At 42.1% G+C, this 16038-nt stretch overlaps 1 protein-coding gene across 4 annotated transcripts in view; it reads right to left on the bottom strand.

The window, feature by feature from the left end:
• Positions 1-15755, bottom strand: part of WNK3 (WNK lysine deficient protein kinase 3) — an 89347-nt gene extending 73592 nt beyond the window's left edge. For all 4 annotated transcript variants that reach the window (XM_029066984.2, XM_029066986.2, XM_029066987.2 and 1 more), the window contains exons 1-2: positions 15726-15755; positions 2768-3422 (exon numbers count right to left, since the gene is read on the bottom strand). In XM_029066984.2, the coding sequence (XP_028922817.1) occupies positions 2768-3304 (537 nt within the window). In that variant the 5' untranslated portion in view covers positions 3305-3422; positions 15726-15755. The remainder of the gene's footprint in view (positions 1-2767; positions 3423-15725) is intronic.
• Between the last annotated feature and the right edge of the window lie 283 nt (positions 15756-16038).

Here is a 16038-nt window from a genome sequence, read left to right as displayed (position 1 = left end):
AATTCCGGACATCTCCATAGCTCGGTTTGCTCACATGATCACAATACCATCAGAGTCCAGATCACTCTACTACTGAAGATATGATAGGCTCAACCAAAGTTCACAGGGCCTAGCTTAACACTAAAATTAATTGTCTTCTGACTTCCAGGTCTAGAAAAATGTAACAAAGGTTATAACAACAGCTGGATCAATGCTTATGAGTAATGGCAAAATATTTGCATAAGCAGAGTGAACAGAAATCCCATTATCCACACAGAATGAACTAGATCTACCAGCCAATTAAATGACATCCTAAATAGAAGTAAAAAATCTTTTGGCTCTTGAATTTTCAGATCAGTAGCATTAAAGTAAATTTTTATAGGATTATGTAATACTAAAAGAGACTACATTGCATCTGGCCCTTGGAATCAAGTCTAGATTTTTCCAAATCTATAGGATATTAACGTAGAATGGATGTGGACTATGAGAATGTGTAGGCGTTTCTAACTAATCAACATCCAAAGCTGAGGAGAAACAGGCAGAAGAAGTTTTAGGGATGAGAGCCAGGAGTCCTTAGGGATGAGGCAGGAGCCCAGAAGATATCTGGCTCCTTTGCCTATCCCTCCCCAAGCCTGTCAGGACTGCCCTGCCCATTACCCCAGCCTTTCCCCATTCACCTTCAAATGTAATCCCTCCTCATCACGAGACAAAATTTTTTTATCTAGTGTAGATAGACTTTTGCCCTATTTAACTTTAGATTTTCACTAGACTTTCACTCCCCCAATCTAACAGTTGTCAGGAAATTTCTTCTGATATTTAGCCTGTCTTCCTTAGTGTATAAATCCTTTTTAAAAACTGAATTAAAAACATAAGCAATGTTATATTGGAACAGACCAACGGTTCACGTTGTCCCCAGTGGCACCAAAAGATTCTCGAAAGCAGAGTGAGTCCACCCTCAACCCCCTAAGGTTTGTCACGTGGGAAATAAGTTGCCCTCCTAACCTCCATGCCTCTGGGACTCCCATTAGCCCCTGGCCCAAAAGAAAGGACTCAAACACTGGTAGCACGAGGCCTTCTTAAACTTTAGAACGATGTGAAGACCATTAGATTATAAACTCTTTAAGGGCAGGAATCATATATACCAACTCGTTTGTACTCTCCCAAGCACTTAATACAGTGCTCTGCACAAAGTAACATACCACGGATTGACTGAACACAGATGTGGTTTTTATGCTTGCTGATCTATAGCTGTGAGAAGCCCAAAACCCTGCTGCCTTGCCTAAATGCCCTATTTATTACCTTCCTTATTGCTTATGGTTTTTTTTTCCTCTTCATATATATATATATGTATGTATATATATATATATATATATATATGAAGAGGAAAAGAAAATATATATATCACCAACATCCTCCCCACTCCCTAACTTTTAAATTGTGAGGCCCTTGGAGGGCATGGGGTGGTCAGGGACTGTGTCCTTAATTCAGCTGTGTACTTTTTTCCCCAGTGTCTGGCTCAGAGTTCAGCACACAGTTGACACAACTACCCTCATGATATGGGATGTACTTTATAACATTGGTAATTTTTCCCTCTAACAGGCTCACAGCCCCAAAATGGGTTTATCCTCTTCCTAATAAATTTATGGATTAAACATCTATAATATGTTATCTAAAACTTTCCAGAACCTATTGTTATTCTTAGCCTCCACTTTATTAGTATTATGGTATATTGTCAAGTGCTGGGTAGATAAGATGATCAAAGTGGACACAATCCCTGTCCCACAGAGGATTCACAATCTATTATATCCCCACTTTACCGATGAGGAAACTGCAGTCCGGAGTGGCAGAAATGGGACAAGGACCTGGATCTCCAACTCTCAGTCTTGTGCTCTTTCAATCACACTGGATTCACTTCTATCAAGATTTTTTTTTATTATTATAATGATGTTTGTAAGTTTGGCACTTACTAAGTGTCAGGCACTGTACTAGGCACTGGGGAAGTCACAGGTTAATCATCCCTATCCCACATAGGGCTCACAGTCTTAATCCCCAGTTTACAAATGCAGTAACTGAGGCACAGAGAAATTAACTGACTTGTCCGTGGTCACAGAGCAGACAAGAAGCAGAGCCAAGATTAGAACCCAGGTTCTCTGACTTCCAGGTCCTTGCTCTTCCCATTAGGCCACGCTGTTTCTTTAGGGTTTTGCCCACTATGATAACTTTATTTCCATTGCACTCTATAGCTAGAACTCTACAGAGCAAGTTTAGAGCAACTCAAAAGTTTGGGAGCACCTAAGGGATCAAAGAAGTCACAGATAACACAGAGTCCTAAGATCCAGTTTTCAAAACAACTTGTTGCCAAAGAGACATAACCAAACTAGAGTGCAGAATTCCTATGTGCTTAATGTTAAAACTAGGTTACAATTCCAACATGTACTTCAAGTTTCTTACACCACCAATATTACCTGCTAAAATAGGGGTTTATTTCAGACCTGTAAATGAAAAACAGTTTATTATCCTGAGGGAAAGAACTGAAAATGAAGATGTACATCAGAGGGTGGAGGTGAAGGAATGGAAAAGGAGAAAAGGGGAGAAAAAGGATAGTAAAAAAAAAATCTTCGAAGGTGACAAAAAACTAAAATTTCGGCACAGATGGAAAATATGTTCCGTTTCAACAGAATACATATTTCTATTTTGATCTACATTACATTCTAGGTCCAGTCCAGTGTTTTGACTGTAACCTAGGCTGAAATTTGATAGCTTAATGAGAAGACAATGCCGCACTGACCTGCAGTTCACACCAGGCAACTTCCACCCAAGTTTCTGTGTCCAAACCTTTAAAGACTGTTTTGAATGCTCCTCTCCCCAGCTCGATGTCAAACTTCAGGAACCTGCCACTTGGAGAGGTGGCCACAGCCTTCATTTCTGCTTCCTCTTCTATTTCCTTATCACTTTTCTCCTTGAGACAGTCTTTGGAAACTTCTGAAATAGTCTTTGAACACTGTTCATGTTTAACCTCCTGTCCACCTTTCAGCACATTAGCAGAGACTCTGTCTATCCTCTGGCTGTCTGTCGTAGCCTGTTCTCTCTCATCTTTCGGAGAGGACACGGAGACTTTGTCATCTTCTGTGATCTCCACACTCTTTCTGAAGAATCTTTTCTTCTCTGTAATTTCGCCAGAAGTGGAAGAGACAGTGGCAATTTCCTTCAGTTTACCTTCCATTGTCAAGGTAGTATCACCTGGGGGAATGCTATTTTCCAAAGAAACTCCATCAGATTTCTCAGAATCCTCAGTGCTAGCTGGCTCACCCGAATCTGTAGCCATTGTAGAGGTGACACTAGAAGTGTTATTGTTTTCTTCCCCACTCAGTCCAGTCACATCATAGGTTTCAATATTACTTGAACTTACTTCCTTTCGGGGTATTATACATCTCCTCGGCAACCTGAAGGGAGAGGGGAGGGGAAATTATATTTGAAAAAAAAAGTTAAAATTCCACAGCAGAAATCATAAAGTTTTAGCTCTGAGAGTACAAAACTAAAATTTTAGTCTCAGATTTAAATGGATTAGAAACACATTTTAATGCATATTGAACACAATGGACTCGCACCCGCCCAACCACCAGCACAGACTGTAATTCCACCCCTCACAGGAAACAAAAACACAGAGTGTGGTCTTCATAAAATTTAGAATGTGGTAGTTTTCTCTTTGTAGGATGAGGGTCAGACGACAGAGAGGATCCTGACACCACCCTAAGTAATTTTGTTCTAACCTCCAAAATTGTGAGCACACTGAGGGCAGGAACATTCTTCACACATAGGGAACTTACACTTTGGGAATGTGTGTTTAGTTTCTGGTGTACCCTCCCAACTGTTTAGTTCAGTGTTCTGCACTCAGGCATTCAATACATATCATTGATTCAAGTGCTTTTCTGAATCTCCCTCCTTCCACTTTGGGGATTTTAGATAAACTGGCCACAGCACAGGGGCACAGCAGCTCAGCAGCTGCCTCCACCTGTTAGAACATTTCCCTTCTAACATTTCCTCATCTGTAAAGTGATTAAAAAGATGATGCTGATCTAACTCCTATGATAACTGAATGTCTGGATCACTTCTGATGTCTGTAATTTCCAAGCATCCTGTACAGTGCAGCGCACCACGTAGGAGGTCAGTGAAGAGTACTTCTAAAAAAAAAGAAGCCCCAGAGGGCCAAAGCTACCACCTAAATGCTCATTTTAAAATTGTTATATGTTTCGCTATTAATATGAAGTACCATATTAGTAAAATGAAACCATAATCAAAAGTCTCGCTACCGATTTAGCACAAAGTGAGATCTTTCCTTTCTCTATATCTGCGAACTCTGATAGCCTGCAGTAGATTAGTCCAAAATAAGTAAAGCTATACAAAATAATAGCAATGCAAAGTTTTTTTTTTAAACTCAGGGGCTGAGTATTTTAGTATTTCACACAGGAGAAAAAAAATTTACACAAAAGGGGGAGTTACTTGTCAATTCCAAGGCGAGAAGATACTATGAGATATATAAATACAACTTGTATCTACCAACACATGCTTATCAATTTGGCCTTGAAAGCAAAATCATTTAACTAAAAGTTGAGTTACACAAGCACATTGCCCCACTGACCTTGAGGTTTGTTAAAGAGCAAAACTGCTTTTCCTCTACATTTCCCTCTCCCAGCTTTGGCTTTAATAATGTAGTTTTTTTTAAAACCTGCTTTGTTTTAGGGTCTACCTCAATAGATATTAGAAATGGCAAGAAAATTCATGGGCATGCATCCACTTTTTAATCAATCAGCACACATGCTATCAAGACCAGGGGACAGAGATGACCTGGGTAAGCTTCAGTGAGGAATGAAATAAGAAACGAGGAGTGTGCTGACTAGCTCATTGTGGGCATGGAACAAATCTACCAACTCTGTTATACTGAACTCTCCCACGTGCTTAGTACAGTGCTCTGCACACAGTAAGTCCTCAATAAATGAGTGATTGGAGTCACTGGCCTACCAGAGCTGCTGTAACCATTAGTCTTCATTTAATGTGAAGCAACTGACCAATTTGCTTAGTCCATCTGATCCAGGGCTGACATTGATTTATCAACCCTACTAGCCAACACCTCCACAGCATAAGACAAGATTAGCAAAATGCCCCTCTCGCTTTCACCATTAAAATGAAATTATTTTTAACGGAACCCCAACATTCTCCTGCACACCAGTTGCCCCTATTCCCATAGGAGGGGAATGAATTCCTTCTAGGGGCTCCAAATGATTATTGGAGATGCCTCAAATCTTAACCAGAATCAAAAATGGGCTCCAAGCACCCTTTATCTTTCCAGACGGCCTTACTATTGTCAGATGGAAGGTGCTAATTTTAGCTCCTGGGTCTCATTTAATAATGAGTATCCTCAATCCAGGGCCAGAAATTGGAGTCAGGTGAGCTCTGGTTTCCCTCCAGCCCACAGACCCCTCCAGAGTCTGTGCCTGCTGCAGGAAAGGAAGACTTCTGTTTTCTACCCTAGTCTCTTTGAGCCCCCAGGAGTTTTTGTTTTGTTTTTATGGCATTTGTTAAGCGCTTCCTATGCAAACACAGTTCGAAGTGCTGGGGTAGGTTCACGTTTAATCAGGCCCAATACAGTCCCTGATCCTTATGGGGCTCACAGTGTAAACAGGAGGGAGAATAGGTAATGAAGCCCATTCTGCAGTTGAGGAAACTGAGGCAGAGAGAAGTAAAGTGACTAGCCCAAGTTCACAGAGCAGGCAAGTGGCAGAAGAATTAGAACTCAGGACTTCTGGCTCCCAGGACCATGCTCTGTCCTCTAGGCCATGCACAGACATGATACTTTCCAGATGAAGGGGAGTTCAAAGAAACATCCACTATAGTCCAGAAGCCAGACTTGCAGGGGATCATTTTTGGTTTCCCTGGGGGCAGATGTAGGAAGCAGCAACAGGTGAGTCTAAGGGTGTGGTGGAAGGTCACTTTTGTGAGAAGACCTAGAAGCAAACAATGGGACACTTTGAAAGTATGTGTGAGGGAGAATGCAGCAGGCAGAACAGCTGAGAAGGGGGTCAATAAGATTAGGAGAGGGTGAAGAGGGCTACCCATTTCCCTCCACATCAAGAAAAGCACATTAATCATGGGCTTCTAGACTCTTCACAGCTCCCTCCTTTTTACCCTTCTTACTTCTCTGCCCTTTTCTCCTGCTATTCCCCAGCCAGCACGCCACAGCCCCCTCCCAAAAGGAAATATTCTCACTGCCCCTTGCGCACACCTCTACCGCTTCCATCCACTTGCCATTTTCTCTGTTTAGAATGCTCTCCTTCTTCAAGTCTGCCAGATCATAATTCTGCCCCATTTTCAAAGCTCTCCTGAAACCCTCTTCTTCCAGAAGGCAATTCTCTCAACTGTTTTAAGCCCAAAGTTGTATCTTCTTAATTACCATCTCAGTACTTATGGACTTTTCATTATACATACTCCATTTAAGCACTTATTTATTCACTTTATGCATATTTCCCTGCATCCCTTCTAACTGTAAATTATTTTGTTTCCCCCTTTACACTGTAAGCTATTTTACCACTTATACCTCTGTCGCATTCTCCCAACTGCTTATTATAATGTTCTACAATAGGTGGTCTTATTATAACTGCAAGTGGTCAATACCTGACTGAAGGGGTCCAAATGAGTTCAGAGCCAAAAAGGGAAAGATTAAGAAAAGGACAGAAGACTGCATAAAGAAACAGAAGGGAAGGAACCCAAGAACTGCTAAAAATACACTCAGTACTGCCCTAAGTGTTTTAACTACACCTTTTAGTCATAACGTTGATAGGGAATGTTTGTCCAACACCACAAGCCTCTTTGAAGCCACCAAGCCACAGTGTTGGAAGAAATAGGCCTGTGTGCATGAACCCAACACCATAATGGGTGACTGTCACGGCCTGAGTCTTTAACCCATGGCTTTACAAATATGCATCCTTCATCATATAGGAGAATGGAATGTACAACAATACTAAAACAGTTTTTACTGGATTGACAGAAATGGGAGTTTAAAACATCCCCACAGATTCAAACACTCACAAGCAAGCCTCCATTTTTACATTGCAAACTTACATTGCCTTTGACAGACTCCCAATACCAACTAAAGCGCATCCTAGGACAATATTTTTTTAACTCACCCTTTTAAGTTAAGACTATAAACTAAACCTGCAACAGTGAGATTAAACACTGAACTTCAAGTTTCTACAAGCTACACACTGTTATGCACTTGTGGCTAAGGAGCAGCTCAATTTTTGGATGGCCAAAATAATAACTGTGGTATTTCTTAGGCACCAGGAACTGTACTAAGCACTGGGGAAGAGAATGCTTTTCCTGAGGTATTACAACACACCCAATCACCAAAGCTAGTGATTTTTCAAAGTTAAAAAACATACAATTCTTCTTTTGTTAAATTATTTGATTAGCAATAAGAATAATGTGATTCAATCATAGTAGAAATAAAGCAAAGTAGAATTATCTTATGTAATTCAGACACGATTGTCTACATATTGACCTGGTGACAAGTCAGAGAAAAGACTAAGTTCCAGTACTCTTTTAGACAGTCAGTGGTATTGAATGGGCAGAGAACAATACTAAGCACTTGGGAAAGACAGGAATTCATAGATACACTCCCACTCTTTATGGAGCTTACAGTCTACCAGGAGAAATAGAAATTCTCCCACCTTTACTACTCACCTAACAAAATGCCACTAAGAAAAATCAAGATAGGGGACAAAGAGTAAACTGTAATAGGATTCAATTATAATATTAATAAATTGTAGCCTTGCCTACCAAGCCAAGACTGAAGCAGATAAAAACCATATTTGCCTTTCACTTTAAAGAAAAAGTTTATTTAGCAGTAACTCTTTGTCACACAGAATTTCTAGTTTCTGATCTTGTGCAGATCCGAAACAAGTCAATATATTCATGTGAAACAAGAAAGTAATATTTTTCCCATGTGTGCTTAGATTATTTTGTGAAATCAAAATGTTGTCCTTCCATGCCGTCTTTCTTTCCTCAGTATGTATGCACATTAGAACTACTTCAGCCCTCGACTGATAGAAGTCAAAATTCAAATCTTTGTTGTCCAACTAAAAACACAGACTTGAGACTTTTGCTGAATTTTCTGTCTTGCAATTCTAAGCAACCAAAATGCTAAACCACATGAGACCTCATCTCTATTAATACAACCTAGGCACGGCACATCACTCCCCTCCTCAGAAACCTCCAGTGATTGCCTATCAACCTTCGCATGAAACAAAAACTCCTCCCTCTTGGCTTCAAAGCTCTCCATCACCTGGCCCCCTCCTACCTCACCTCCCTTCTCTCCTACAGCCCACTTCGCACACTCCGCTCCTCTGCCACTTAGCTAGTCAGGGTCCCTCATTTGCACCTGTTCTGCCATCAACCCCCAGAACAAGTCCTCCCGCTGTCCTGGAATGCCCTCCCTCCTCACCTCTGCCAAACTCTCTTCCCCACTTCAAAGCCCTCCTGAGAGCTCACCTCCTCCAGGAGGCTTTCCCAGACTGAGCCCTCCCTTTCCCTCTGCTCCTCCTCCCCTCCCCATTTCCCCTACTCCCTCCCTCTGCTCTTCCCCCTTCCCCTCCCCACAGCACTTGTGCCTATTTGTATATATTACTCTATTTTATTAATGATGGAGAGAAGCAGCATGGCTCAGTGGAAATAGCATGGGCTTTGGAGTCAGGGTCACGAGTTCGAATCCCAGCTCTGCCATTTGTCAACTGTGTGACTGTGGGCAAGTCACTTAACTTCTCTGTGCCTCAGTTACCTCATCTGTAAAATGGGGACTAAGACTGTGAGCCCCATGTGGGACAACCTGATTCCCCTGTGTCTACCCCAGCGCTTAGAACAGTGCTCTGCACATAGTAAGCGCTCAACAAATACCAACAGTATATCTATGATTCTATTTATCTTGATGGCATTGATGCCTGACTACTTGTTTTGTTGTCTGTCTCCCCCATTTAGACTGTGAGCCCGTTGTTGGGCAGGGACTGTTTCTATCTGTTCCCGAATTGTGTATTCCAAGCGCTTAGCACAGTGCTCTGCACATGGTAAGTGCTCTATAAATACAACTGACTGAATGACTGCAACTAACAATCCTCAATCCAAAGTCCTGATCTCACTATAGGGAACAGTAAGGGCACTAGAGTCTTAAAGGGCCAAAGTTTAAACACCCTTCTGTAGCCAGCAATACGATTTAACAGGATAACTACAGGGCAGAAAAGGAAGTGTACATGCACAGCTTGGAATTATTCTTTTTCTTCAGAGAATGGACTTTTGACCAGTGAATATCTGGTTTGGAGGAGGGAATAGGAAATAAGAAGGAAAGGTAAGCGCTATACTTCATCTTCAACCAATCAAAAGTATCACAGTCAGAATTCACCTCCATAAAATTTCTAAAGCTGGCAAAGAGTATATGGCTAGTCATCTTAGCCTGAAAAAAAAAAAAAACCCACAACCCAACACGGGTCAACTTCAAAATAAATTTTAAAGTGGAAAAAAATTTCAATTGTAGATCTAATTCACTGAGTCTAAAATTGCTATTTATTCATAAATAATAGTACATAAACATCACCAAAAGAACTTCAAAGCATAGGCACATTTAAATTCAAAAGTATACCAAAAAATAAAAAAGACAGGCCACATAGATGATCAAAGTATAGTCACTCCACAGGGAAGGTAAAAGGATATGTTCCCTTTCAGGAAAAACATCTGACACTTTCTGTTATCTTGTACTCCTCTTCTTCACAAGTTCTCAATTTATTTATTCAGTTCTTCTAGAACATGCATTTACATAACATATTTCGGATAGAACACTGTTGTGGGACTATTTCAACAACATTTATCTTATGTGGATAAAATGCAACAGAGTGTAAGCAGAATGGCTGTGCATATGTCCAGCACTTAGAACTGCACTTAGCCCATAGAAGCACTGAACAAATACCATAATTATGACTGCATGTCACGCAAACTATGACATTTTCCTTAGTGTGGGGTTTGTCAGAAACGTGACCCCTAAATGATCAAAGAACTGAGTGTATCCTTAAGAGTTTATTATAAAGAGGGGTAGCATAGGAATAACCAGAAATGAAACAACCAGGTTTCATATAATAACGCTGGTATTTGTTAAGCGCTTACTATGTGCAGAGCACTGTTCTAAGCGCTGGGGTAGATACAGGGTAATCAGGTTGTCCCATGTGAGGCTCACAGTCTTCATCACCATTTTACAGATGAGGTAACTGGGGCACAGAGAAGTTAAGTGACCTGCCCACAGTCACACAGGTGCCAAGTGGCAGAGCCGGTATTCGAACCCATGACCTTTGACTGATATGAAGCAGAGGACTGCCTACATCATCTTCAACAACAGAAAAGGCCACATTAAAGGAGTACTTCCTGTACCCAATGTAGAAATGGTTTGATAATGGTATTTGTTAAGAGCCTACTAAGTGTCAAGCATTGTTCCAAGCCCTGGGGTAAATACAAGTTAATCATCAACGCAGCCCCCATCCCACATGGTGGTTACAGTCTTAAGTAGAAGGGGGAATTCCTAAAGATCTCCTGTGTTCTTGAAGAAATCGTGTAATGGAAAAGCCAAGTTATAGTAACCATTTTGTCAGTGTGAATTAATTGATTCTTTGAGCCTTTGAGCTATAAGAAACCTATCAGAGTGAATTCCTATATTATTATACCCATTCAATTCATTCAGTCGTATTTATTGAGCGCTTACTGTGTGCAGAGCACTGTACTAAGTGCTTGGGAAGTACAATTCAGCAACAGAGACAATCCCTACCCAACGACGGGCTCACAGTCTAGAAGAAATAGAAGTACCGATGGTACTCACTGCTAGTTTACTCACTAAAGTTGCATGAGCATAAGTAGTAGTCTTTAGCACTATGCCTTAACCATAGCCCCCGTGCACAGAACCACTTCTTCCTACACCCAATCTACCTGTGCTAATCTGTGGACTGTGTTTTACCAGAAGCAGCTAGTGTTGTAGGAAGATCGTTCCCCCATCCTTCCATCATGTGACGCCCACATCACAGAACAAAAACATGTGATAGAGTAGAAATGGGGGCGCTTGACAGCAATCCACTGGTTGTGCCTGATGTTGGTTGAGGACTCAATTATTCTCCACAACGACAAAAAAAAAAAAAACGCCAATTTACAACAAAGCATATCTAAAACATTTACTCGTTCATTCAATCCTATTTATTGAGCACTTCCTGTGTGCAGAGCACTGTACTAAGCACTAGGAAAGTACAATTCGGCAACAGATAGAGACAATCCCTACCCAACAAAGAGCTTACAGTTTAGAAGCGGGGGAGACATGAAATGGAGCTCCTAAATAAGATCACCCCTGTTCCCTAACCCCAAATATGGGTGCTTCACACATATTACAATGTGGCTCAGTGGAAAGAACCTGGGCTGGTGAGTCAGAGGTCATAGGTTCTAATTTCGGCCACGCTGCTTGCCAGCTGTGTGACTTTGGGCAAGTCTCTTCACTTCTCTGGGCCTCAGTTCTCTCATCTGTAAAAATGGGGGTGAAGACTGTGAGCCCCACATAGGACAACCTAATCACCTTGAATTTCCCCCACCCCCTCCCCCCGCCAGCACTTAGAACAGTGCTTGGCACGTAGTAAGCGCTTAACAAATACCATCATTATTACAGAAGCAACGTGGAAAGAGAAGCAGGCTTAGTGGAAAGAGCCCGGGCCTGAGAGTCAGAGGACGTGGTTTCTAAACCCGACTCTGCCACTCGTCTGCTATGTGACCTTGGGCAAACAACTTCACTTCTCTGTGCCTCAGTTCCCTCATCTATAAAATGGGAATTAAGACTGTGAGCCCCACGTGGAACAGTCTGATTACCTTATATCTACTCCAGTGCTTAGAACAGTGCTTGGCACATAGTAAGCGTTTAACAAATACCATCATCATTATTAGTAGTAGTAAGTGCTTAAATACCATCATTACTACTAGTAGTAGGAAGCGTTTATTCATTCACTCAATAGTATTTATTGAGCGCTTACTATGTGCAGAGCACTGTATTAAGTGCTTGGAATGTACAATTTGGCAACAGATGAAGACAATCCCTAACCAATGACGGGCTCACAGTCTAAACGGGGGAGACAGACAGCAAAGCATAACAGAACAAAAGACAATATCATCAAAATAAATAGAATCAAGAAGATACACACCTCTAACAAAATAAATAGGGTAATAAATAATATATACAAATGAGCACAGTGCTGAGTGAGAGGAAGGGGGAAGAATGGGGAGGGGGGAGGAGAGGAGCAAAAGGGGGGGGGGCTCAATCTAGGAAGGCCTCCTGGAGGAGGTGAGCTCTCAGGAGGGCTTTGAAGAGGGGAAGAGAGTTAGTTTGGCGGATGTGAGGAGGGAGGACATTCCAGGACCATCATTATTAGTAGTAGTAAGCGCTTAACAAATACCATTATTACCATTAGTAGTAGGCGCTTAATGTCATTGTTATTAGTATTAGCAGTAATAATAATAGTAAGCAGCATGGCTCAGTGGAAAGAACACAGGCTTGGGAGTCCGAGGTCATGGGTTCTAAATCCCCATTCTGCCACTTGTCAGTTGTGTGACCTTGGGCAAGTCACTTAACTTCTCTGTGCCTCAGTCACCTCAGCTGTAAAATGGGGATGAAGACTGAGAGCCCTATGAGGGATAACCTCATTACCTTCTATCTACCCCAGCGCTAAGAATAGTGCTTGGCACATCGTAAGCGCTTAAATACCTACATTATTATTAATACCATCACTATTAGTAATAGTAGTAGTAAGCGCTTAACAAATACCAACATTATTATTAATACCATCATGACTATTAGTAGTAGCAAGTGCTTAACAAGTAACATTATTACCATCACCACTATTATTTTTTCTATTACTACTACTACTATTGAGAAGCAGTGTGGCTCACTGGAAAGAGCCCGGGGTTGGGAGTCAGAGGTCATGGGTTCTAATCCCAGCTTTGCCACTTATCAGCTGTGTGACTTTGGGCAAGGCACTTCACTTCTCTGTGCCTCAGTTCCCTCACCTGGAAAATGGGGATGAAGACTGTGAGCCCCATGTGGGACAATCTGATTACCTTGTATCTTCGCAGTACTTAGAACAGTGCTTGGCACATAGTAAGTGCTTACACACCAAAATTATTAGTAGTAGTTGTAGTAAGCGCTTAACAAACACCAACATTATTATTAATACCATCACGATTAGTAGTAGTAGTAAGCGCTTAAATACCAACATTACTATTAATACCATCAATATTACTAGTAGTAAGCACTTAAACACCAATATTATTATTAATACCATCACTATTAGTACTAGTAAGTGCTTAACAACTACCAACATCATTATTAATACCATCACTATTAGTACTTAACAAATACCAACAACATTATTATTAATACCATCGCTATTAGTAGTAGTAGTAAGCACTTAACACCAACATTAATACCATCACTATTAGTACTAGTAGTAAGCGCTTAAATACCAACATTATTAATACCATCACTATTACAAGTAGTAAGTGCTAAACCAATACCAACGATATTATTAATACCATCACTATTAGTAGTAGTAAGCGCTATTAGTAGTATTAGTAGTAAGATCTGCCACTTGTCAGCTGTGTGACTGTGGGCAAGTCACTTAACTTCTCTGTGCCTCAGTTACCTCATCTGTAAAATGAGGATTAACTGTGAGCCTCACGTGGGACAACCTGATTACCCTGTATCTACCCCAGCGCTTAGAACAGTGCTCTGCACATAGTAAGCGCTTAACAAATACCATCATTATTATTAATATCACTATTAGTAGTAGTAACTGCTTAACACCAACATTAATACCACTCTTAGTATTCATTCAATAGTATTTATTGAGCACTTACTATGTGCAGAGCACTGTACTAAGTGCTTGGAATGAACAAGTGGGCAACAGATAGAAGCAGTCCCTGCCGTTTGGCGGGCTTACAGTCTAATCGGGGGAGACAGACAGACAAGAACAATGGCAATAACAATGGCAATAACAAATACCAACATTATTATTATTAATACCATCACTATTAGTAGCAGTAGTAAGTGCTTAACAAACATCAACATTATTATTATTACCATCACTCTTAGTAGTAGTAGTAAGCGCTTAACAAATACCAACATTTTTAATACCATCACTATTAGTAGCAGTAGTAAGTGCTTAACAAACACCAAAATTATTATTATTAATACCATCACTCTTAGTAGTAAGCGCTTAGCAAATGCCAACATTATTAATACCATCATTATTAGTAGCAGTAAGTGCTTAACATACACCAAAATTATTATTATTAATACCATCACTATTAGTAGTAGTAAGCACTTAAATACCAAAATTATTATTAATACCATCACTATCAGTAGTAGTAAGCACTTAACAAATATCAACATAATTATCAGTAATACCATCACTCTTAGTAGCAGTAAGCACTTAACAAATATCAACATAATTATTAGTAATACCATCACTATTAGTAGCAGTAGTAAGCACTTAAATACTAACATTATTATTAATACCATCACTGTCAGTAGCAGTAGTAAGCGCTTAACAAACACCAACATTATTATTAGTAACACTATCAGTAGCAGTAGTAAGCGCTTAACAAACACCAACATTATTATTAGTAATACCATCACGATTAGTAGCCGTAGTAAGCACTTAAATACTAACATTATTATTAGTAATACCATCACGATTAGTAGCAGTAGTAAGCACTTAAATACTAACATGATTATTATTAACACCATCACTATCAGTAGCAGTAGCACGCGCTTAACACCAACATTATTATTAGTAACACCATCACTATCAGAAGCAGTAGTAAGCGCTTAACACCAACATCATTATTATTAATACCACCACAACGAGTAGCAGTAGTAAGCGCTTAACAAGTAACATGATTATTATTACCATCACTACTATTAGTAGTAGTAAGCGCTTAAATGCCAACATCATTATCAATCACTATTAGTAGCAGTCGGCGTTGAACAAATCCCATCATCATCATCATTATTACTACTAGTAGTAGACCAATGCCTTATTATGATTACTACTAGTAGTAAACGCTTACCCAGTGCCTTCTCCTTACTACGATAAAGACAGGCTGGGGATTCACGCGTCCTCCTCCCCCGGGGCCCCTTCATCCTCCCCCACCGCGTTTCCATCAGAAGAATCCCGACGGCGTGGGTCACAGGCGCTTAACGCTGCGCAAAGCGCTGAGGGGAGAGGCCCGGCTCCGGGTTGTCCCCCGCTGAGGCCCGGGGAGGCGACCGGGCCGTCGTCCCCCGTGGGTCCGGCGGGGGATTTGAACCCACGCCCCCCCCCCCCCCGGCCCGGTAGGGGAGGGGAGGACACGGGACACACCTTCCCGCTCGCCGCCGTCAGTCCCCTCATTTCCTCGCCCCTTCGGCGGGCTTCGTTTGGCTCAACTTGCCGCCCCCTCGGCGGTCCTTTGTTAGTCCTCAATTCCGCCCGGTCCCCGCCTCCATCCCCCCCCCCTCCATCCCTCAGTTTACCCACCTTCTCCGCCCCGACGCTGAGGGGCCCGACCCCCTCCCCCGCCCTCCCCGCCCCCTTGAGAGCCGGTCCCCCTTCCCCCTCCCAACCCCGCCATCCCCCTCCCGCCGTCCTCACCCTGAGGGAGCGATGTCGGCCGCCGCCCCCCCCACCACCACCACCTCCTCCTCCTCCTCGTCGTCGTCCTCCTCCTCTCCCTCAGACGCCTCGCTCGCCTCTTCAGTGTCTCCAGCGGGCGGTGCGTGCCTCCCTGCGTGCGCGCGCCCGCCCGGAGCCGACGCACGCGCCGCGACCCGGGAGGAGCGGCTTAGTCGGGCCCGAGCGCGGGGGGGGGGGGAGGGGGCGGGGAGATGATGTCGGCGACCGATGAAAGCCCTAACGATGGCGACTCCAACCCCTCCCCCGTCCCCAAGGAGGGGCCAAAGAAGCT

The sequence above is a fragment of the Ornithorhynchus anatinus genome, chromosome 6 (genome assembly GCF_004115215.2).
Source record: "Ornithorhynchus anatinus isolate Pmale09 chromosome 6, mOrnAna1.pri.v4, whole genome shotgun sequence".
In the NCBI taxonomy this organism is placed as follows: domain Eukaryota; kingdom Metazoa; phylum Chordata; class Mammalia; order Monotremata; family Ornithorhynchidae; genus Ornithorhynchus; species Ornithorhynchus anatinus.
This window is presented reverse-complemented; position numbering and strand designations above follow the sequence as displayed.